Consider the following 26,004-nt stretch of genomic DNA (forward strand, 5'->3'; position numbering starts at 1 on the left):
AATACTGAGCTATATTGCATGCAATTGTATTATTTTATACTACAATAATTGCTCAGCGAAAGTTATTTTGTTCAATAAGTCATATTAAACAAAAACAGGGATCAGAATGATTGGCACCCCTGTTTTCAGTACTCCAGTATCCTACCCTTGCGAGGATAATGCCACTGAGCCTTTTTCTAAAATGTTTTATGAGATTGGAGAACACATTGGGAAGGATCTTAGACCATTCCCCCACATGGAATCTTTCCCGATCTTTGGATCTTTTCCAACCATACGTTTCAATGGGGTTCAAGTCCAGAATCAAAATGTTGATTTATTGGTCAATTAATCATTTATTTGTGGATTTTAATGTGTGCTGATGTGCGTGGCCAGTGATGTCTACTTCCGTGTAATCTGAACAGTGCTATGGTCAGATGATATGAAAATAGACCTCTTTGGCCATGTGGGTTTGGCATTGAAAAACAGAAGCATACGCAGAACAGTACCTCATACCTACAGTAAAATATGCTGATGGATCTTTGATATTATGGGGCTATTTTGCTTCCACTCGTCCTGGGGCCCATATTAAGGTCAACGGAAGCATTACATTTACCAAGTACCGGGACATTTTAGCCAAAAACCTGGTTGCCTCTAGGAGGCTGACACTTGGCCAGAAATGATTCTTCCAGCAAGACAATAATCCCAAGCACACTTTAAAATCCACAAAGAAATAGTTAATTTTCTACTAAATCAAAAATTTGCAATGGCCATCTCAGTCTCCGAACTTTAACCCCACTGAAAACCTATGGTTTGAATTGAAGAGGGCAGTCCATAAGTGCAAATGATATCAAGGATCTGGAAAGATTCCATATGGAGGAACGGTCTAAGATCCTTCCCAAAGTGTTCTCCAATCTCTCTTTTTTTAATACTCAGTGTCAGTGTCATTATCCTTGCAAGGGGAGGGTGCTAGAGAATTGAAAACAGGGATGCCAGTACATAAAACCTCTTTCTCTAAGCAATTGTATTATTATAAATTAATATAATGTCCCAATTTTAGCATATAATATAGCTCAGCATTTGTATAATTGATTTGATACAGTCGTTTTGCTAATCTTTATGACCTTTATCAAGGGTGCCAATAAATATGGACCTGCCTGTGGGCTACATATAGGATCAAAGGCGAGATAAATAAATATACGCATTGCTTTAAATTGCCTTCTTCAAATATCTATAAGCACAGCACTTTTAGTCTAGAAAAATGTGCATGATATGACCACAGCCTATATGCCAACTATAAACGGACTCCTTAGTTTATAGTTTCCTTGTTGAGATAACTAAAGGCATTTTCTCAGTCAGTGTCAAACCTTCCCATCACAAACAAGAAGGAACAGGAGCAGAGACAGGCGTGCTGATAAAAAAATAAAACGTTATTTTCAGCACAGTGAAAATCTGACTTCTATGCTTATCCCCTCGACGCTGCCTTTATCTGCAGTGTTATATCGTCTACTCTGGTTGCGTTGTAGGAGGACAAGAGGCGGATGAAAAGGTTTCAGCCCGAACTGTAACCGCAGTGGAGGCTTCATGACACCTGCTGGTTTATTACCCAGCTATCACTGGCCTTCCCCGCTCTGCTTGCATCTTCTCCGCTGAGAGCACCGCGTCTCTCCGCATCCATTGGGCGGATCCGCAGGCTTCTACATCTACTCATCTTCCTCCTACGTATTCAATTGAAGACTGAAATAAACCGCGGGAGAGCTTTGAAACAATGTTACAGAAGATTAAGTAGCATATGTATCGCAGGTTAGATCAATTATCAATGAAAACGTGTGATTGCACTTCCCGTTTATCCATTTGTAGCCTACATGTTTCTTGTTATACATCTGAGAAAACAAATCCCAAAACTATTTCAAAGGGCTAATCGAAAATACGCAATTCTTTGTTTCTTGTAAAACTCCATTCAGATGTATATAATCAATGATGTAATAGTAATCAAAGATGATACTAAAGTGCTGATATAAAGTATGGGTATGCAGCATCACTAGCACGCCCTGCTTAAGTCCCATGTCCAAGCAAGGCTCTTTTTCTCTCTCGTATTTCCAAGGGCTCCGAAGCATGGGACCTAGAGGGAGAGACAGAGGGCACAAAGAAACGGGGAAACAAGACTATACAGTACTTGAACAGAATGAAAGAGGCAGAGAATTTTAATTGAAAATAAAATCATTTGAAAGCTGGATTACAGTATGCCTATACCATAGGAACTATTGACCTATATGGGAGATGAAAGTTCACTGAGGCCCCATGGGTATTGTGGGTGATACTGAGGAGAATGCATGACAGGGCATCATTATTTCATATTGCTGCTATAACAAAGACAGTGGGCCTATATCATTTCTGGTGTTGCTTTCCTGATTGTTTTTCAAGATCTGTTGTGGTCAGTTATAGATTTCAGGCTAATGTAAAAACTGTGACATGGACTGCCCCCAACTTGTGATCATTGTTCATTCATCATTCGAGACAGATTAAAACAATAGTTTATTGATTATTGTGACCATTCTCTTTCAGTGGCATCAGCTGGACTGTTGGTGAAAGAAGCCAATATAAGGTTAAGAATGAAGTCCCTGGAAGCTCGTTCCACATTCCATGTGTTTAACTTCATTCCCTCTAAATGAAGGGCTTATCGGCCCTGTCGCTCTCTTTTAAACACACACACACACACACACACACACACACACACACACACACACACACACACACACACACACACACACACACACACACACACACACACACACACACACACACACACACACACACACACACACACACACACACACACACACACACACACACACACACACACACACACACACACACACACAATACAGACTGTGCAGGAAGGGGGGGGGGCGTTTAGCATGCATTATTAATTACTATTTGAGCATCTGTCTGTGCGGTCGGCATCAGGGGGCTTGGGGGCGGGGGGTCCGCGGCTGAGCAAACACACAGGCGGGTTCCAGCTAGAATGTCAAACGCGTCCCTCCGTCACTGCAGCCATTGGTAGAAATGTCTGTTTCCAGTCTGTTGGCTAGGTGCATTTAGGTCGTTGGGCTCATAGCCTGCGTCCATGCCTTGGAGACAGCCGCGCTACGCGCTACACTGCTCCGCTATTTTCCCTGACCCCGTGTAGGCTCTCGCGCTCAGTTAAGCAAACACGAGACCCACTGATCATCAGACGCTCTTCAACAAATCAGTGTGCGATTCTGCGAGAGCGAGTGCACATCGTAAACTATTCTTTCTCTGCACTCTTTAACTCTCCAGGATGGATTTACCTTTAGCGGAGACAGCTACCTCGTATCCCGAGTGAGGGGAGTCTTATCAATTGCCAAGTTTCGTCTATTCCTGGAGTTTTGAGTGGTGAAGCAAGCGTTTTTTCCTCCCTAGAGCCTCACTCGTTTTTCACCACCTTTGCTCGCATCAGTTGGAGCGAGAGCTGCCGCTTCACAATGGCAGGAGCGGGAATATTTCTGTGCATTCTGCTGTTACAGTGTTTTATCTCCACTGCGCTGTGCAACGCCGGATTCGCCTTCACGGAAGAGCCCTCGGAGAGAGCTGGGAAGTCGGACGGGTATTGTGGTCGGATATTACGGGCTCAGGGCACTCGGAAGGAAGGCTACAACGAGTTTCGGCTCCGAGTCGAGGGGGACCCAGAAAATTATCAGCCTGGGAGCACTTACAGAGGTAGTGTATTCCGTCCCATTGCGCGCACATTGTCTGACACACAATAGGGTATATTTTGCCTCCTCTATTTCTCTTTTGTGTTCAATTCATGTGAAGACGCAGTGTTGTGGTCATTTATAAGGAAGTGATAGCATAGAAGCCAGTGCTGTGTTATGACAAGTCAAACTCTCTTGTGGAAAGAGGAGTTGGGCACAGACCAGAATGCCCTCATACTGTATCTTCATAGGCGTCAGCTTTTTGCTGAAATATTTGCAACTTGTGATGCTCTGACTTAATTTTTGATGACTCCACCTGCGAACTCATTGGTCATTATAGTTAACATTTTGATTCATTAGTCTAACAAAAGTCCCATTTTGGCTCAATCACTCATCATGTCACAGTTTTATTCGAACACATTGTCTCAGGGAAGCTATTGTATATCAATACAGTAATGACAATGACACGAATAGTGACAGCAATTGCCAGTTGTGTCAGCAAGTGAAAAGCACATTTCTCTTCTGATTGATATAGCCTATAAAGATCTCATTCCTATGAGGAACGAATCCAGGAGGGTTAGTGCTTTTAGATTTTGCATACCTTTGTGAAACCTATCAATCTGTTCCCCATCAGTTTGCTTTCTTCACTGACTGTGTGTTTGTGATCCCCAGTGACTCTGTATGCATCCAGTCCCGCTTACTTCAGAGGTTTCACCCTCATCGCTCTGAGGGAGGGCAGGGGAGGAGACAAAGAAGAGGACTATGCTGGCAATTTCCAGGTAAGACAACAAGGAGATTTGCAATTATATGTCATTAAAATGATACAAAATGAAAATGTAGATATTACAACACGCATCTTTTATTTTCTTCTAAATGACCTTCAGTTATTCAGGTGAAAGTAATATTCTTTTGGATGTAGTCAGTCATTAGAAGCTAGCAGATTCATTACTTACTATACCAACAACGACTGCAAATTACAATAAAACTACATCACGTTTTGAAGTTCACCTTCCTTGCTTTGTCTATCATGACTCTAGAAAATATGTTTTGTAGGTCAGATTGCAGTATTTATTTGGTTTCATAGCACAAACGTTTGTTAGAACATTTCTCAGAATGGCTATCACCAGGTCGAGAGCAGGATGTCCAGGCAAGTGCTGGGGGTTGTCTAGTAACATGGGCCTTCAGAGGGAGACAACGTCTTCATAGCGGTCAAAACAGCTAGCTGACAGCTAAAATGTCTATGAAAAACTAAGATTTCAGCTAATAGAGAGAAGTATCTTACAAAATAACTACATTAAGGCATTTACTAATCATAAAATATTTACATTTAATAGAAATGTGGGTACGTTTGTGGACAAAATTCCTACTTACTCAACCTTTAATAAGTTTATCCACAGTGTAAGTCAATGACATTTTTAATATACTATATTTCAAGTTTGCAGTGTACATTTTTATACCCTATTCAGATTATGGAGTCAGTCAGCCAGTCAGTCACTGGGGGAAAGCAGTCCCAGCGAGTAGGGAGTGTATTGATGCAGTCATGTGATATACAGGTGCAAGGATATCCTCTCTCCCAGAGCAGAGCAGAGCCAACACACTTAACCACACCTGGCAGAACACTTACATCAACACCACATGCTGCCTCTGGACACCGTCTCCTGCACACTGCTGTGCCGGCTCTCACCCAGTCCGCTGTGTGTGTGTGTTTGAGAGCGAGAACTCCCAACATAATCTGTCCCCTCTCAGACCCCTCCTGCACACTGCTGTGCCGGCTCTCACCCAGTCCGCTGTGTGTGTGTGTTTGAGCGAGAACTCCCAACATAATCTGTCCCCTCTCAGACTCCTCACCTGCTGTGCCGTCCGCTGTGTGTGTGTGTTTGAGAGCGAGAACTCCCAACATAATCTGTCCCCTCTCAGACCCCTCCTGCACACTGCTGTGCCGGCTCTCACCCAGTCCGCTGTGTGTGTGTGTTTGAGAGCGAGAACTCCCAACATAATCTGTCCCCTCTCAGACCCCTCCTGCACACTGCTGTGCCGGCTCTCACCCAGTCCGCTGTGTGTGTGTGTGTTTGAGAGCGAGAACTCCCAACATAATCTGTCCCCTCTCAGACCCCTCCTGCCAGAGTCGTTCTGTTTCACGCATCATCTTGGAGGAAGCGCGATTACTCTCATCTCGTTTCCTCTAATACCTCTATTTACGGCCCCCTGTGTGTGTGTGAGAAAAAGAGTCTGTGTGAAAATGGAAAAAGGAGCCTTGTGCCAGTCAGGGGGAGCCCAGGTGTGTGAAATTTGGCAATGCATGCATGTACGGTGAACACATGCACACACAAATCTGGCCAGGTTCCGTGCGAAGATCGTTCCCAGCCTACACAGACGGCTCCAACTGGACTGGAAAAGGGAGGGAGCGAGAGAGGAAGAAGGAGGGATGGGGGAAGTGTTTTCACACTTAGATGTCAGGGGATATTGTAGGACATGTCCCCAGCTCTGATGAAGCCCTCCGGGTTCTAGTGTGGTGAGAGATGGGCTGGGGGAGACAGAGGTTTCAGGCCAAGAACACACAGCAGGTGAATTGGCCAAGAAGATGTTGTTTATAGATTTTATAACCATATTGCTGGGCCAGAGGACTGATACTCCTCCCTTACAAACACTATTTTAAACAAACAATGTTATGAAGCCATTTGTTAAACTAGTCACGCACAACCTGACTGAAATCTTTGAGTGAAATGAATAAATCAATGAATACTGAGCTCCTATAATGCTTCAGGAAAAAAAATCTTCTGACAAGGTGGAACTTCTGCAATATATATTATATTTATGACCTTTATATAAATAATTTTTGCACCTTGTAACAACTGTAAATGTAATAACTTTCTATTTGTAATAACTTGTAAAAAAAACATTTTGGTAATACCCCCGGTACATTTTATAATTTGCCGATAAACATAATAAAATGTTGAACGGTAAACATAATATTTTTTAACGCTAAATGTAATAAGTTATTCCATTAACCGGTAGTTATTACATTAACTGGTTGTTAACAACTTCTTTTCATGAATAATGTAATAACTTCAACCAATCACGTAATAACAAACCAAAATATATTTTTTTAATGTAGTGCTTCAGTCAATTTGATGCACATACAGTACCAGCACCCACTGCCAATTACTGTTATGCAGGTGAATGAGGACCCAAAAGCGACTTGGCGAAAACAGAGTCTTTAATCCAGTAAAGGAAATATGCAATACTCCTAGACAAATCGGAGCGGTAAATAAAGCATAAAAAACAATTCCACTCGTAATGACGAGAACAGACTGGAGACTCGATCATAAACTGTAGGTTGCCTCGGGAAGGCACTTGACCGTAGCAGACTCAGACACCTGCTCACCACGCAGCATCTGAGGGAAACACGACACGACAGGGCGATACAAAGACACAGCACGGTGAACAATATACAAGGATCCGACAGGACAGAAACGGAAAACAAGGGGAGAAATAGGGACTCTAATCAGAGGAAAAGATAGGGAACAGGTGTGGAAAAACTAAATGATTGATTAGGGGAATAGGAACAGCTGGGAGCAGGAACAGAACGATAGAGAGAAGAGAGAGTGGGAGGGAGAGAGAAAAAAGGGAACGAACCTAAAAAGACCAGCAGGGGGAAAACGAACAGAAGGGAAAGCAAAATGACAAGACAATATAAGACAAAACATGACAATTACAACACTAACAACCTCATGCACATCATACAGGAATACTCATACATAGACACACCCACAAGCACACATTGAAATGTAGTCACACGCACACACACACACACTGATCAAAAAATATCTGAATGAATCTGTAGGCTCTGGTATTAAACATGTCATCTGCAATATTTCCCTGCAAACAATAATGAATCGTTAGGTCACAAAATGGTTGCTTAAAGTCACCAGGATGTTGTGTCATGGTCCCCTGGAGTTTTTTTCTAGTTTTCAGTTGGTCTCGGGGATTTTTTTGGGACATTGTGTCATGGTCCCCTGGAGGTTTTGTCTAGTTCCCGGTTTGTCTCGAGGACGATTTCGAGACGTTGTGTCATGGTCCCCTGAAGATTTTTTCTAGTTCCCAGTTTTACCCGGGAACGTCCAAAAAGACATTGTGTCATGGTCCCCTGGAGGTTTTGTCTAGTTCCCGGTTTGTCTCGAAGACGATTTCTGGACGTTGTGTCATGGTCTCCTTGAGGTTTTGTCTAGTGATCCATTATAGCTCTTTGTCCTTTGGCAATGCTCGTCACACACACACACACACACACACACACACACACACACACACACACACACACACACACACACACACACACACACACACACACACACACACACACACACACACACACACACACACACACACACACACACACACACACACACACACACACACAACTTACATATTTTACACACGTTGTGTATGTTTATTCATGCAGTAATTATTATTATTATTTATATACATGTTCTCACCTGGGATTTAAACTCACAACCTCTTTGTTCACTGCATTACAATCTTCCTTCAACGCCACCATGTCTGTGTCATTGACTGATTTCAAATGTAATCCTATTCCTACACTTTATACTTCAAAGTAACTGTTAAAAATACACTCAAGAAAAACTATTGTATTTTTTGAGTCAGTTTTAAACAGAATAATATGCCCCACCAACATTAGACAACTTTACTTAAAACTCAAACTGAAATAAGTAAATGAAATCAATGAGAGAATCTTTGGAGGTATTTAAAAAAAATCTTACCTCATTTGCACACAATGTATATAGAATTTCAAATGTAAAAAAAAAAAAATTATACTGTATTATTGACTGTATGTATGTTTATTCCATGTGTAACTTTGTGTGGTTGTATGTGTCGAATTGCTTTGCTTTATCTTGGCCAGGTCGCAGTTGTAAATGAGAACTTGTTCTCAACTAGCCTAGCTGCTTAAATAAAGGTGAAATAAAAATACAAAAATTTCAAAAAATGTCAGATTACCTGATAACTACATGGCATGCTTTTGTTAAGTGCAGAGATTTATTCTAAGTAATATATATGTAAGGGACTTCTAAAATTCTACAGACTTTGTGGCACAGCAGAAAGATCAGCAATGTTCCATATCTAGAGGTTGAGGGTTTAAATCCCAGGTGGGGTCATATTGAAAAGTCAGTACTGAAGTTATCATGTCAAATGTAATCACATTGTCATTTATGAAAGATTTCTACACTGTTTTAGCTGAACAGCTTACCACTAACCTTAAAACACCCACAACATTTCATTACTTTACTTATAATGGTTTGGGACACCTAGGACAATCACGTGACAAATGCCTCCAAGAATGTCCAGGGTAGCTTCGGAGCACCATGACACAACATCGCAAGAACGTCCTAAAAACGTCCTCGGGGAAGACCCGGGACCAACTGGGAACTAGACAAAAGCTCCAGGAGATCATCACACAACATCCCAAGAACGTCCTAAAAACGTCCTCGGGGAAGACCCGGGACCAACTGGGAATTAGACAAAAGCTCCAGGAGATCATCACACAACATCCCAAGAACGTCCTAAAAACGTCCTCGGGGAAGACCCGGGACCAACTGGGAACTAGACAAAAGCTCCAGGAGATCATCACACAACATCCCAAGAACGTCCTAAAAACGTCCTCAGGGAAGACCCGGGGCCAACTGGGAACTACACAAAACTTTCAGGGGACCATAACACAATATTCCAAGAACGTACTAAAAACGTATTTGGTGACCTCCACAGGACAAACCGGGAACTAGACAATACTTCCAAGGGACCATGACAGAACCCCCCAAGAACATCCTAAAAATGTGCGGGGATGCCCTAGGACCAATTGTTTTTGAAAAAGGTCACTCAGAGAACTTTCCCTTGGGACAACACATAACATCCTAAGCACTATTAAAATTAACATCCGGAAAAGGTCATAAAAAGGTCCTGACATGGTCCTCAGTGACGTCCTGGAAAGGTATAGGGAACTAGACAAAGGTCCCCCAGAGAACGTTCTCTTGGGAACATCACTTGATGTCCTAAGAACAAGTCAAATGAAATTCCTAAGAACGCTTTTAAAATGTCCTGACATGTCTCTCTGTGATGACCTGGGAACTTACAGGAAACTAGACAAAGGTCTCCCAGAAAATGTTCCCTTGGGACCATCACGCAACATTCTTAGAACGTTCTCAGAACATCAGAGAGATAACGTCACAGCGAAACCCTTAAGAGACATAATGGGAAAGCTGCCGAATGTCTTTTAGGACGTCCCATGTTTGCTGGGCTACTGCTGTTCAACTTTCATCTTAACAAATGCATGTACTGTATGTGCATGTATTCTGTTTTTTTCTGTTTATAGTGTGCAGATTCATAAATTCAGCCCATCATAATATACGATTGTTTTATTCCATACTCCAAACAATGTACAGTTGAAGTCGGAAGTTTACATTCACCTTAGCCAAATACAATTAAACTCAGTTTTTCACAATTCCTGACATTTAATCAAGGGTAAAAATTCCCTCTCTTAAGTCAGTTAAGATCACTTTATTTTAAGAATGTGAAATGTCAGAATAATAGTAGAGAGAATTATTTATTTCAGCTTTTATTTCTTTCATCACATTGCCAGTGTGTCAGAAGTTTACATACACTCAATTAGTATTTAGTAGCATTTCCTTTAAATTGTTTAACTTTGGTCAAATGTTTCGGGTAGCCTTCCACAAGCTTCCCACAATACGTTGGGTGAATTGTGGCCCATTCCTCCTGACAGAGCTGGTGTAACTGAGTCAGGTTTGTAGGCCTCCTTGCTTGCACATGCTTTTTCAGTTCTGCCCACAAATGTTCTATAGGATTGAGGTCAGGGCTTTGTGATGGCCACTCCAATACCGGTTGTCCTTAAGCCATTTTGCCACAACTTTGGAAGTATGCTTGGGGTCATTGTCCATTTGGAAGACCCATTTGCGACCAAACTTTAACTTCCTGTCTGATGTCTTGAGATTTTGCTTCAATATATACACAAATTTCCTACCCCATCATGCCATCTATTTTGTGAAGTGCACCAGTCCCTCCTGCAGCAAAGCACCCCCACAACATGATGCTACCACCCCGTGCTTCACGGTTGGGATGGTGTCTTTGGCTTACAAGCTTCCCCCTTTTTCCTCCAAGCATAATGATGGTCATTATGGGCAAACAGTTCTATTTTTATTTCATGAGACCAGAGGACATTTCTCTAAAAAGTATGATCTTTGTCCCCATGTGCAGTTGCAAACCGTAGTCTGGCTTTTTAATGGCGGTTTTGGAGCAGTGCCTTTCAGGTTATGTCGATATAGGACTCGTTTCACTGTGGATATAGATACTTTTGTATGTGTTTCCTCCAGCATCTTCAAAGGGTCCTTTGCTGTTGTTCTGGGATTGATTTGCACTTTTCACACCAAAGTACGTTCATCTCTAGGAGACAGAATGCATCTCCTTCCTGAGCGGTATGACGGCTGTGTGGTCCCATGGTGTTTATACTTGCGTACTATTGTTTGCACAGATGAACGTGGTACCTTCAGGTGTTTGAAAAATTCTCCCATGGATGAACCAGACTTGTGGAGGTCTACATTTTTTTCTGAGGTCTTGGCTGATTTTCTTTTGATTTTCCCATGATGTCAAGCAAAGAGGCACTGAGTTTGAAGGTAGGCATTGAAAAACATCCACAGGTACACCCCCAATTGACTCAAATTATGTCAATTAGAAGCTTCTAAGGCCATGACATCACTTTCCAAGCTGTTTAAAGGCACAGTCAACTTAGTGTATGTTAACTTCTGACTCACTGGAATTGTGATACACCGAATTATAAGTGGAATAATGTGTATGTAAACAATTGTTGGAAACATTACTTGTGTCATGCACAAAGTAGATGTCCTAACCGACTTGCCAAAATTATAGTTTGTTAACAAGAAATGTGTAGAGTGGATGAAAAACAAGTTTTAATGACTCCAACATAAGTGTATGTAAACTTCAGACTTCCATCTGTATATAGCCTGTAAGCATGTTTTACAGAACCACTTTTGATAACACTGCACCACACATTTCACCTCCTCCCAGATAGTTTTCAAGGTCACAGTACAGTTGAGACAGACTGGTGTCGAACCTAGATCTCCTGCAGGCCACAATACTGTGTTAACCTGCTAATCTTAAATGTAGGCATTAGCGCAGGGACAAATCTTAGCTTACATAAATGTTTAGGTCTCAGACAAGTTTAATTACACCAACATCACTTTTCAGTAGCTATCCCCTACTGCCTTGGTGGCCACGACCATGTTCTGCTCCAAGCCTGTTCTCTGTTTGGTGTCATAGAGTTGAGTACGGTGACAACAAAAATAAATGTCTCCATTATACAATAGGCTTTTATTTTGAAATAAAATGTTCCCTGAATATGTGTGTTTGTGTATTATTTTGTGCCTATGTATTCGTGTGAGTGTGTGTATGCATATGTGTGTTTGTAATACAAGTTGAGTCTGTATGTGTGGATATATACCAGTATGTGTGTTTTGGCAAAACCGAAGGTGGTATACATCTGCATCAATAACACCTTTATGAAATAATTCATAACCCCTTCATGAATGTTGCAGTATCATTCATCAACCTTCATAGCGCATTAAACATCAGTCATATGTAATCTTCACAACAAAAGTAATGCTTTCATTACAGTATTATAGTAGAAATATCTGGTCGGATTGAGCTTGATGGTTGCTGGTGCTGCTGACTGGGTTAGTTCTGCACAGCACAAGACTGCACAGCACAAGATTGTGGAGCTTATGCAAGTCTTCAGGTTTCAGGCAAGTTTTTGCATCATGTTAATTTGACACCATTTGCCCTGTTGGCATCCAGATCTACCATCCAGATTTGAAATTGTTTAAATACTTTGAGTGTTTGCTTGAGCCTGCCTGGAGTGCCAGATTGATGGGTTTTTGCACTTTTAGGACTATTCCATGTCCATCAAAACAAGGGAAGTAATACATGAAGACACTGATGTTGGGATGTTATTAAATCATCAATTGACATGATTATGTTTTTAGACCTTTGAAAAGAAGAGTGCAGTTAGTTCAACACATTTCCATTCACTGGTTAAGTGATAAAGGATTAGTGGATGAAGGGCGAAATCTAACTTCATCAATGTGAAGGAAACAGGAGGGTGAGGGAATGCCTCTGTCCCTGATCCATCCCATCCAACTACTGCCAACCAACCTCACTGTGAGACTCTCAGCAGTCAAGTCAATCGTCCTCTGCACCTTTTGCTTACCGACTCATCCCCCTTTTGCTTCTCTTGCTTCTCTGTTTGCACACCAGTCTTGTCTCCCTGTATTTCCTTACCTTACGTCTCTCACCATCCTCCTTTAGGGGAATATTATTCACTCTTCCACTCAACCTCACTCCTTACCACCTGCCCGAGGTAGTATACAGTGATCCAATCAGCAAGGGGTGAATGTATGTGTACAAGCCAGACCTCATAAATGAGAGCCTGTGGTTGGGTTTAAGAGCAGACATAACTAGCAGAACTGGTAGCAGACTCTTGTGAACCTGTTGGTTTCATTCCCTTTCCACATAAAGCTGAATGTTTTACAGTTGACCGAGGCGAGTTTTACAGTATAGCACTTCAGTTACTCACAGTTACTACTATGTCATGACCGAGCGCACAACCCTCAAAGAATGTAGGAAGGAAGGAAAAAAGAGGGTGTTTTTATCATTTGTTCCTTCTCCTGCCACATCTCATTACCCTCTTTGCTGCTGTACGGTTTTTATGTTCGGCTGTTTTGTTTTTCCCTGCCATTGATCTCATGCTGTTGTTATTTAGTACCAGCCTTGAGGTTTCTTCTTATTCGAGGCGAGGGGGGTGGGTGAGGGGTTTGGTGGGTGGGTTAGTGGGCGCAGCACGGTGTGACAGAGCATCGTAAATGGCAGAGGGTGAAAAAGGGAAGCGCCGTATCGTCCAGTCAGCTCCAATCACTCAGCTCTACACACTCTGACAGCGCTGCTATATTTGCTGTGGGATTACGAGGGGTAAACTAAAATATCTGCTGTGGGATACGAGGGGTAAACTGAAATATCTGCTGTGGGATACGAGGGGTAAACTGAAATATCTGCTGTGGGATACGAGGGGTAAACTGAAATATCTGCTGTGGGATACGAGGGGTAAACTGAAATATCTGCTGTGGGATACGAGGGGTAAACTAAAATATATGCTGTGGGATACGAGGGGTAAAATAAAATATCTGCTGTGGGATACGAGGGATAAACTGAAATATCTGCTGTGGGATACGAGGGGTAAACTGAAATATCTGCTGTGGGATACGAGGGGTAAACTGAAATATCTGCTGTGGGATACTAGGGGTAAACGGAAATATCTGCTGTGGTGATACTAGGGGTAAACTGAAATATCTGCTGTGGGATACGAGGGGTAAACTGAAATATCTGCTGTGGGATACGAGGGGTAAACTGAAATATCTGCTGTGGTGATACTAGGGGTAAACTGAAATATCTGCTGTGGTGATACTAGGGGTAAACTGAAATATCTGCTGTGGGATACGAGGGGTAAACTGAAATATCTGCTGTGGTGATACTAGGGGTAAACTGAAATATCTGCTGTGGGATACGAGGGGTAAACTGAAATATCTGCTGTGGTGATACTAGGGGTAAACTGAAATATCTGCTGTGGGATACGAGGGGTAAACTGAAATATCTGCTGTGGGATACGAGGGTTAAACTGAAATATCTGCTGTGGTGATACTAGGGGTAAACTGAAATATCTGCTGTGGGATACTAGGGGTAAACTGAAATATCTGCTGTGGTGATTACTAGGGGTAAACTGAAATATCTGCTGTGGTGATTACTAGGGGTAAACTGAAATATCTGCTGTGGGATACTAGGGGTAAACTGAAATATCTGCTGTGGTGATACTAGGGGTAAACTGAAATATCTGCTGTGGGATACGAGGGGTAAACTGAAATATCTGCTGTGGTGATACTAGGGGTAAACTGAAATATCTGCTGTGGGATACTAGGGGTAAACTGAAATATCTGCTGTGGTGATTACTAGGGGTAAACTGAAATATCTGCTGTGGTGATTACTAGGGGTAAACGGAAATATCTGCTGTGGGATACTAGGGGTAAACTGAAATATCTGCTGTGGTGATACTAGGGGTAAACTGAAATATCTGCTTTAGGAATATGAGGGGGAATTTGATTGTTAGCGCTCTTCTAGAGGTCTTGACAAGCACAAGTGCTAAGGAGTAATTGTAATGACTGTGTTGTGTTTATGTTGATACTAATGTATCTAACAATTTAAATGGGTGTTTATTGTTGTATTTATAGGTACACAGAACGTAATAAACCAAAACACGCAAACACACTATCAATACCCACTACTATGTCTGGTACGGTACACAGTACACGCGGAGATGTCTCCTCATCCTCCCCTCTCCCCTTTCTTCTTCCCTTCTACTTCCCGTCCTCTCTTCCTCCCCCCATTCCTCTGCTGCTCTAGAGGAGTTCCTTTCACTGTCAACTTTAATTACATGCAAACAATGACACACACACACACACACACACACACACACACACACACACACACACACACACACACACACACACACACACACACACACACACACACACACACACACACACACACACACACACACACACACACACACACACACACACACACACACACACACACACACACACACACACACACACAAACAATGCATGTACACACGCACGCATGCACACACACAAACACACACACACAAATACACTCTCACACACCACCCGTCTTCCTATCATCAGCCAGTCCTATTGGAGGTATGACGCACAGGCCCTTTCAAAGACAACTATCTGCTCCTGCCTGGAAGGACAGAAACTGTATCAGATTCAACACTGATTCAAAGTTCACACCCAGCACAAACACTTCTATCTGCCTCCTCACTGTCTTGACATCCCCTCTTGTTTTGTCGTCTCGCCCTGCTGTGAAGTGATGTGTAGTCAGAAATCCATTTTCCTTGAATTGTTGGCAAATCGTGCACGCACACACACACACACTGCAAGCTGACCTCCCCAGAGAACTCAATAAAAAGCGCTTTTCATCGAGTCGGGAGCTGTCCAGAGACAGTTGAGATGGAGCACACTTTCAGATTTCAAATGAGCTGTTCGTCAAATAGATGCTGTCGTGTGTGTGTGTGCGTGAGTTTGTGTTACATGTGTAATCACTTTTCATGTCGGCCCACATCAGTTTGGGCAAAATGTTGTTGAATGTTATTGTTCAAGTCTGACCAGCTGTTGCAAGCAAACACTCTCTCTCTCACAGACTCAACCTCAAACTGTCTTCCCCTTTCTTTGTTTCTCACATTTAGTCTCTCATACACAGTCTCAGTCTCTGTCACTCACTCTCTCAAATGCACACACACACACGTACGCACACACACACGTACGCACACACACACACACACAAACGCACAGCCATAGGTCAGTTGAATGGCTGCTGCTTTTCACAGATGGTGTTTAATGCATTCCCCTGGGTCATCACAGACTCCAGTCGGCTCAGTCAGCCCCCACCCCAGGGATGCCTGTCAGAAACCATGAGAACCCAGCAAGGGTTTTATGACCTCTGGGTGTGATTCAGAGGGCTGGATAGACGCAGCCAGGCCAGTCAAGCCCAGAGCTCTCTCTCTCTCTCACACACACACACACACACACACACACACACACACACACACACACACACACACACACACACACACACACACACACACACACACACACACACACACACACACACACACACACACACACACACACACACACACACACACACACACACACACACACACACACACACAGTCCAGTCCAAAGTAACCTGATTCATAACATGGTGTGACTGAGGGAATTCTCCGCTGACAGCTTTATTGAGTGAGAGAGTTCCGAGTATTTATCGCCCTGATGTCACTTCCTGTCAAATAGAACTGTGGAGAATGTTGTCACACAAACACCCATACGCACGCACGTGCAGGCACGCACACACACATGTACGCACGCACACACACACTCACACGCACACACAGGCACATACATGCACACACAGGCACGCACGCACACTCACGCACAAACACGCACACACATGCACTCACACACACCAAAAGCACTTGGAGCTGAAAATGCGCACACACAAATGACCCTTCAAGGACAGCACTTAAGCCCTTCATTAATTTGCTAAGAATCGGGGCTGGCCACATGCAGTATGTCTGTGAAATGCGCTATCGATCCTACAGTATAATACTGGTGCGTGACACAGGGTGTGTGTGTGTGTGTGTGTGTGTGTGTGTGTGTGTGTGTGTGTGTGTGTGTGTGTGTGTGTGTGTGTGTGTGTGTGTGTGTGTGTGTGTGTGTGTGTGTGTGTGTGAAATAACCATTATATATTTGCTGTCCAGCTGTAAAGCTGTCAATTTGCCACTATAGGATAGACTTATTCAAACACAATATATTATATTGCATGCCAGCCAGATGTATCCACTGAGTCATAGTGTAGAATGACACAAGGAGCTTAAAATCGATCAAATACATTTATAGCATTTATTTAATTGAAAATAATTTGTGAAATGCCAAAATGTACTATTACTTCGCAATGAACAGATGTTGCTAATGAATTAGATAATGTCTAATTGAAGCGTTCTAATTAGGCCTGGTAATGGGAGCCAATGGCAGTTAAATGAAGTTGCACTTGAACTCACATTGAGAGAGGGAATCATATGACAATAGTAAATACATAGTAATGAAATGTATGGTATAAAACAGAGGGAACATAAGGTACCAGGCAATTACAATTATATCATCTTTCCTCAATTGCTTATCCTTATTTAAATCTAATCCATTGTGTGTGTGTGTGTGTGTCTTTGTCTGTCCATCTGTGTGTGTGTGTGTGTGTCTGTTTATATGTGTTATACAGATCATCGATGAAGAGGACACCCAGTTCATGATCAACTGTCCCTCGGCAGTGACAGAGAGCACCCCTCGGAGACGCACCAGGATCCAGGTGTTCTGGACAGCACCCCCCAGCACCTCTGGTTGTGTCACCCTCAAGTAGGTACATGTACTTGGGGTTCTCTGAAGAACCCTGAAGTAAGGATCTATATTTTTCTGCGTCCCCATTATCCACCCCTCTCCTGAGGTGTGCACTTGTCCTGCATACTCCCCATTATGGATGCAACAACAGTGGAAAATCCCTCCAGCCAATGCTTACCTCAATCCAATGTGCAAGTGCACACTTTGGGAGAAGTGTGGAGAATCGGGATGCAGCCAAATGTGATCACCACCCGTGGTACTGGAGAGCTACGGTGTTTAGAGGCTTTTATTCCAGACCAACGGTAATATTATCGGATTCATCGAATCAATGTTTTGATGGCTTGGTGATTAGTTTATCCAGGTGTGTTAGTGCTGGGCTGGAACAAGTCATTCACAACCTTTAGCTTGTGTATAGGACCAGTTGGTGACACAAATCCAGTGTAGCTGTGACAGTATGTGGTTGATTGTATACTGTGAATAATGAGCTGTATGTGGACCCCTCAGGCATGTTTACATACAGTATCGTACTCACATGTGTCCTATTACTGTACATGGAAAGTTATTACTGTACTCCTCTCCACTCCAAACCCAGCCTATAGGTTTCCCTCGGAATAGATCAATGTTTCTTCAAGAATGTATGTTGCATAAAGAATTCATAATCACATGAATATCTGCAATGGCTTGGGGTGACATTAATTGATTCCTTTGCCGTGTCATGTGCTTCCAGGGCTTGTTTAGGTGCAGTATGTGTTAGTTACCTGTACCAAACACAGATCACAGTACACTCCCATGCATTGAGGCAGGATACTGGTTGAGGGTAGGGCCGAGAGCATGTGTGTGTGTGTGTGTGTGTGTGTGTGTGTGTGTGTGTGTGTGTGTGTGTGTGTGTGTGTGTGTGTGTGTGTGTGTGTGTGTGTGTGTGTGTGTGTGTGTGTGTGTGTGTGTGTGTGTGTGTGTGTGTGTGTGTGTGTGTGTAAGAGAGAGAGACCCACCCACCCATTGGGTACAATTCAGCATCTATTCCACGTTGATTCAACGTAATTTAATTGAATTAGACATGGAAACAACATTCAACCAGTGTGTACCCAGTGGGGGGAGAAGAGAGAGAGGAACAGAAACATAGGGTGGTGCCCTACATGGTATGTTAATCTCTGCATTATTAAAGAGTTCAGTTGGCCTGTCACTTTCTCTCCTGCCCCGTTTAAATCTCTCACCGTGCCGTCGTTATGTGTGTAGGGGTGTAAAAAAAGGCTTGCATTTCTTATTAATGCACGTTATTATGTGCCTGTCAGAGTGAGTGATGAGATTTCCTTGCCTTCGTCTCTGTCTCTGAACTCCCCCTTTCTTTGGCTTTCTTCCTCCTTCCCTCTCTCGACTCACTCTTCTCTCTCTCGACTCACTCTTCTCTGTCTCGACTCACTCTTCTCTCTCTCGACTCACTCTTCTCTCTCCTGTCGGTTTCTCTCTCTACACTCACTCACTCTTCTCTCTCCTGTCGGTTTCTCTCTCTACTCTCACTCACTCTTCTCTCTCCTGTCGGTTTCTCTCTCTCTACTCTCACTCACTCTTCTCTCTCCTGTCGGTTTCTCTCTCTCTCTACTCTCACTCACTCTTCTCTCTCCTGGCGGATTCTCTCTCTACTATCACTCACTCTTCTCTCTCCTGACGGTTTCTCTCCTGGCGGTTTCTCTCTCTACTATCACTCACTCTTCTCTCTCCTGTCGGTTTCTCTCTCTACTCTCACTCACTCTTCTCTCTCCTGTCGGTTTCTCTCTCTACACTCACTCACTCGTCTCTCTCCTGTCAGTTTCTCTCTCTACTATCACTCACTCTTCTCTCTCCTGGCGGATTCTCTCTCTTTACTCTCACTCACTCTTCTCTCTCCTGTCGGTTTCTCTCTCTACACTCACTCACTCGTCTCTCTCCTGTCAGTTTCTCTCTCTACTATCACTCACTCTTCTCTCTCCTGTCGGTTTCTCTCTCTACTCTCACTCACTCTTCTCTCTCCTGTCGGTTTCTCTCTCTACTCTCACTCACTCTTCTCTCTCCTGTCGGTTTCTCTCTCTACACTCACTCACTCGTCTCTCTCCTGTCAGTTTCTCTCTCTACACTCACTCACTCGTCTCTCTCCTGTCAGTTTCTCTCTCTACTATCACTCACTCTTCTCTCTCCTGTCGGTTTCTCTCTCTCTCTACTCTCACTCACTCTTCTCTCTCCTGTCGGTTTCTCTCTCTCTCTACTATCACTCACTCTTCTCTCTCCTGTCGGTTTCTCTCTCTCTCTACTATCACGCACTCTTCTCTCTCCTGTCGGTTTCTCGCTCTCTCTACTCTCACGCACTCTTCTCTCTCCTGTCGGTTTCTCTCTCTCTCTACACTCACTCACTCTTCTCTCTGCTGTCGGTTTCTCTCTCTACACTCACTCACTCGTCTCTCTCCTGTCAGTTTCTCTCTCTACTATCACTCACTCTTCTCTCTCCTGTCGGTTTCTCTCTCTACTCTCACTCACTCTTCTCTCTCCTGTCGGTTTCTCTCTACTCTCACTCACTCTCCTCTCTCCTGTCAGTTTCTCTCTCTACTCTCACTCACTCTTTTCTCTCCTGGAGGATTCTCTCTCTACTCTCACTCACTCTTCTCTCTCCTGGCGGATTCTCTCTCTACTCTCACTCACTCTTCTCTCTGCTGTCGGTTTCTCTCTCTACACTCACTCACTCGTCTCTCTCCTGTCAGTTTCTCTCTCTACTATCACTCACTCTTCTCTCTCCTGTCGGTTTCTCTCTCTCTCTACTCTCACTCACTCTTCTCTCTCCTGTCGGTTTCTCTCTCTCTCTACTCTCACTCACTCTTCTCTCTCCTGTCGGTTTCTCTCTCTCTCTACTATCACTCACTCTTCTCTCTCCTGTCGGTTTCTCTCTCTCTCTACTATCACGCACTCTTCTCTCTCCTGTCGGTTTCTCGCTCTCTCTACTCTCACGCACTCTTCTCTCTCCTGTCGGTTTCTCTCTCTCTCTACACTCACTCACTCTTCTCTCTGCTGTCGGTTTCTCTCTCTACACTCACTCACTCGTCTCTCCTGTCAGTTTCTCTCTCTACTATCACTCACTCTTCTCTCTCCTGTCGGTTTCTCTCTCTACTCTCACTCACTCTTCTCTCTCCTGTCGGTTTCTCTCTACTCTCACTCACTCTCCTCTCTCCTGTCAGTTTCTCTCTCTACTCTCACTCACTCTTTTCTCTCCTGGAGGATTCTCTCTCTACTCTCACTCACTCTTCTCTCTCCTGGCGGATTCTCTCTCTACTCTCACTCACTCTTCTCTCTCCTGGTGGATTCTCTCTCTACTCTCACTCTTCTCTCTCCTGTCGGTTTCTCTCTCTACTCTCACTCACTCTTCTCTCTCCTGTCGGTTTCTCTCTCTACTCTCACTCACTCTTCTCTCTGCTGTCGGTTTCTCTCTCTACACTCACTCACTCGTCTCTCTCCTGTCAGTTTCTCTCTCTACTATCACTCACTCTTCTCTCTCCTGTCGGTTTCTCTCTCTACACTCACTCACTCTTCTCTCTCCTGTCGGTTTCTCTCTCTACACTCACTCACTCGTCTCTCTCCTGTCAGTTTCTCTCTCTACTATCACTCACTCTTCTCTCTTCTGTCGGTTTTTCTCTCTACTATCACTCACTCTTCTCTCTCCTGTCGGTTTCTCTCTCTACTCTCACTCACTCTTCTCTCTCCTGGCGGTTTCTCTCTCTATCACTCACTCTCTCTCCTGGCGGTTTCTCTCTCTACTATCACTCACTCTTCTCTCTCCTGTCGGTTTCTCTCTCTACTCTCACTCACTCTTCTCTCTCCTGTCAGTTTCTCTCTCTACACTCACTCACTTGTCTCTCTCCTGTCGGTTTCTCTCTCTACACTCACTCACTCTTCTCTCTCCTGTCGGTTTCTCTCTCTACTCTCACGCACTCTTCTCTCTCCTGTCGGTTTCTCTCTACACTCACTCACTCTCCTCTCTCCTGTCAGTTTCTCTCTCTACTCTCACTCACTCTTTTCTCTCCTGGAGGATTCTCTCTCTACTCTCACTCACTCTTCTCTCTCCTGGCGGATTCTCTCTCTACTCTCACTCACTCTTCTCTCTCCTGGTGGATTCTCTCTCTACTCTCACTCTTCTCTCTCCTGTCGGTTTCTCTCTACTCTCACTCACTCTTCTCTCTCCTGTCGGTTTCTCTCTCTACTCTCACTCACTCTTCTCTCTGCTGTCGGTTTCTCTCTCTACACTCACTCACTCTTCTCTCTCCTGTCGGTTTCTCTCTCTCTCTACTCTCACTCACTCTTCTCTCTCCTGTCGGTTTCTCTCTCTCTCTACTATCACTCACTCTTCTCTCTCCTGTCGTTTTCTTTCTCTCTCTACTATCACGCACTCTTCTCTCTCCTGTCGGTTTCTCTCTCTCTCTACTCTCACTCACTCTTCTCTCTCCTGTCGGTTTCTCTCTCTACTCTCACTCTTCTCTCTCCTGTCGGTTTCTCTCTCTACTCTCACTCACTCTTCTCTCTCCTGTCGGTTTCTCTCTCTACTCTCACTCACTCTTCTCTCTCCTGTCGGTTTCTCTCTCTACTCTCACGCACTCTTCTCTCTCCTGGCGGTTTCTCTCTCTACACTCACTCACTCTTCTCTCTCCTGGCGGATTCTCTCTCTATTCTCACTCTTCTCTCTCCTGGCGGATTCTCTCTCTCTACTCTCACTCACTCTCCTCTCTCCTGTCAGTTTCTCTCTCTACTCTCACTCACTCTTCTCTCTCCTGGCGGTTTATCTCTCTACACTCACTCACTCTTCTCTCTCCTGGCGGATTCTCTCTCTACTCTCACTCTTCTCTCTCCTGGCGGATTCTCTCTCTTTACTCTCACTCACTCTTCTCTCTCCTGGCGGATTCTCTCTCTACACTCACTCACTCTTCTCTCTCCTGTCAGTTTCTCTCTCTACTATCACTCACTCTTCTCTCTCCTGTCGGTTTCTCTCTCTACTCTCACTCACTCTTCTCTCTCCTGTCGGTTTCTCTCTACTCTCACTCACTCTCCTCTCTCCTGTCAGTTTCTCTTTCTACTCTCACTCACTCTTTTCTCTCCTGGAGGATTCTCTCTCTACTCTCACTCACTCTTCTCTCTCCTGGCGGATTCTCTCTCTACTCTCACTCACTCTTCACTCTCCTGGTGGATTCTCTCTCTACTCTCACTCTTCTCTCTCCTGTCGGTTTCTCTCTCTACTCTCATTCACTCTTCTCTCTCCTGGAGGATTCTCTCTCTACTCTCACTCACTCTTCTCTCTCCTGGCGGTTTCTCTCTCTACTCTCACTCATTCTTCTCTCTCCTGGCGGTTTCTCTCTCTACTACTCTCACTCTTCTCTCTCCTGGTGGTTTCTCTCTCTACTACTCTCACTCTTCTCTCTCCTGGCAGATTCTCTCTCTACTACACACCCTCTTCTCTCTCCTGGTGGATTCTCTCTCTACTACACACCCTCTTCTCTCTCCTGGCGGATTCTCTCTCTTTACTCTCACTCACTCTTCTCTCTCCTGTCGGTTTCTCTCTCTACACTCACTCACTCGTCTCTCTCCTGTCAGTTTCTCTCTCTACTATCACTCACTCTTCTCTCTTCTGTCGGTTTTTCTCTCTACTATCACTCACTCTTCTCTCTCCTGTCGGTTTCTCTCTCTACTCTCACTCACTCTTCTCTCTCCTGGCGGTTTCTCTCTCTACTATCACTCACTCTTCTCTCTCCTGTCGGTTTCTCTCTCTACTCTCACTCACTCTTCTCTCTCCTGTCAGTTTCTCTCTCTACACTCACTCACTTGTCTCTCTCCTGTCGGTTTCTCTCTCTACACTCACTCACTCTTCTCTCTCCTGTCGGTTTCTCTCTCTACTCTCACGCACTCTTCTCTCTCCTGTCGGTTTCTCTCTACACTCACTCACTCTCCTCTCTCCTGTCAGTTTCTCTCTCTACTCTCACTCACTCTTTTCTCTCCTGGAGGATTCTCTCTCTACTCTCACTCACTCTTCTCTCTCCTGGCGGATTCTCTCTCTACTCTCACTCACTCTTCTCTCTCCTGGTGGATTCTCTCTCTACTCTCACTCTTCTCTCTCCTGTCGGTTTCTCTCTACTCTCACTCACTCTTCTCTCTCCTGTCGGTTTCTCTCTCTACTCTCACTCACTCTTCTCTCTGCTGTCGGTTTCTCTCTCTCTCTACTATCACTCACTCTTCTCTCTCCTGTCGGTTTCTCTCTCTCTCTACTATCACGCACTCTTCTCTCTCCTGTCGGTTTCTCTCTCTCTCTACTCTCACTCACTCTTCTCTCTCCTGTCGGTTTCTCTCTCTACTCTCACTCTTCTCTCTCCTGTCGGTTTCTCTCTCTACTCTCACTCACTCTTCTCTCTCCTGTCGGTTTCTCTCTCTACTCTCACTCACTCTTCTCTCTCCTGTCGGTTTCTCTCTCTACTCTCACGCACTCTTCTCTCTCCTGGCGGTTTCTCTCTCTACACTCACTCACTCTTCTCTCTCCTGGCGGATTCTCTCTCTACTCTCACTCTTCTCTCTCCTGGCGGATTCTCTCTCTCTACTCTCACTCACTCTCCTCTCTCCTGTCAGTTTCTCTCTCTACTCTCACTCACTCTTCTCTCTCCTGGCGGTTTATCTCTCTACACTCACTCACTCTTCTCTCTCCTGGCGGATTCTCTCTCTACTCTCACTCTTCTCTCTCCTGGCGGATTCTCTCTCTTTACTCTCACTCACTCTTCTCTCTCCTGTCGGTTTCTCTCTCTACACTCACTCACTCGTCTCTCTCCTGTCAGTTTCTCTCTCTACTATCACTCACTCTTCTCTCTCCTGTCGGTTTCTCTCTCTACTCTCACTCACTCTTCTCTCTCCTGTCGGTTTCTCTCTACTCTCACTCACTCTCCTGTCAGTTTCTCTTTCTACTCTCACTCACTCTTTTCTCTCCTGGAGGATTCTCTCTCTACTCTCACTCACTCTTCTCTCTCCTGGCGGATTCTCTCTCTACTCTCACTCACTCTTCTCTCTCCTGGTGGATTCTCTCTCTACTCTCACTCTTCTCTCTCCTGTCGGTTTCTCTCTCTACTCTCATTCACTCTTCTCTCTCCTGGAGGATTCTCTCTCTACTCTCACTCACTCTTCTCTCTCCTGGCGGTTTCTCTCTCTACTCTCACTCATTCTTCTCTCTCCTGGCGGTTTCTCTCTCTACTACTCTCACTCTTCTCTCTCCTGGTGGTTTCTCTCTCTACTACTCTCACTCTTCTCTCTCCTGGCAGATTCTCTCTCTACTACACACCCTCTTCTCTCTCCTGGTGGATTCTCTCTCTACTACACACCCTCTTCTCTCTCCTGGTGGATTCTCTCTCTACTACACACCATTTTCATTCCTTCCCCCCTCCTTTTCCTCTTCACTCTTTCTGCCTTTCTCAACCAGGGTGTAGTTGTGTTCCCACAGCACTCTAATCAGGCAGGCAGGCATCTTCCCCTACTTTACCTCTCAGCTATCTTATATCTATTGGGAGAAAGGAGGTGGGACAGAGAGTGGGGGACAGAGTCAGAGAAAGAGGGAGAGAGACAATACAAGAGGAAGAGTGATCAGTATAGAAGAGATGAATGGACAGAATGGAAAGAGAGAGGCAGCATGTGAGATGAGGAGAGAGTGAGATATAGTCACTTGTGGACGTTATGGAGTGGGGATGTGATACGAAGGTACGTTCAGTGGGGAAGCGTGTTTTTCACTGTAGAGTGATGACACCAGGCGAGGAGAAGTCCATAGCTGAAAAGGAAGTGTTTTTATGAAACTGGGAAGTTGAATTACTGGGTGATTACTCTTATTAAAGTTTTGTCAGTGAAGTGGGCTAGGTGCACCCCTAAACATCACACTGACAGATTATTATTGAGAAGCTGTTGTATATCGCTGACACAGACAGACAGACAGACAGACAGACAGACAGACAGACAGACAGACAGACAGACAGACAGACAGACAGACAGACAGACAGACAGACAGACAGACAGACAGACAGACAGACAGACAGACAGACAGACAGACAGACAGACAGACAGACAGACAGACAGACAGACAGACAGACAGACAGACACACGCACACGCACACGCACACGCACACGCACACGCACACGCAGGCAGCATTGAATCCAAAATG

The 26,004-nt window shown here is 44.3% G+C and overlaps 1 protein-coding gene across 2 annotated transcripts in view; it reads left to right on the forward strand.

The window, feature by feature from the left end:
* Window positions 1-3,002: 3,002 nt before the first annotated feature.
* LOC124033674 (spondin-1-like) overlaps window positions 3,003-26,004 on the forward strand; it is a 133,375-nt gene continuing 110,373 nt past the window's right edge. The window contains exons 1-3 of one of the 2 annotated variants that reach the window (XM_046345842.1): window positions 3,003-3,717; window positions 4,365-4,471; window positions 17,697-17,830. In XM_046345842.1, coding sequence (XP_046201798.1) covers window positions 3,483-3,717; window positions 4,365-4,471; window positions 17,697-17,830 — 476 coding nt within the window. In that variant the 5' untranslated portion in view covers window positions 3,003-3,482. The remainder of the gene's footprint in view (window positions 3,718-4,364; window positions 4,472-17,696; window positions 17,831-26,004) is intronic. The other variant, XM_046345843.1, reaches the window with a different exon arrangement.

This window comes from Oncorhynchus gorbuscha, linkage group LG04, assembly GCF_021184085.1.
Source record: "Oncorhynchus gorbuscha isolate QuinsamMale2020 ecotype Even-year linkage group LG04, OgorEven_v1.0, whole genome shotgun sequence".
Lineage (NCBI taxonomy): Eukaryota > Metazoa > Chordata > Actinopteri > Salmoniformes > Salmonidae > Oncorhynchus > Oncorhynchus gorbuscha.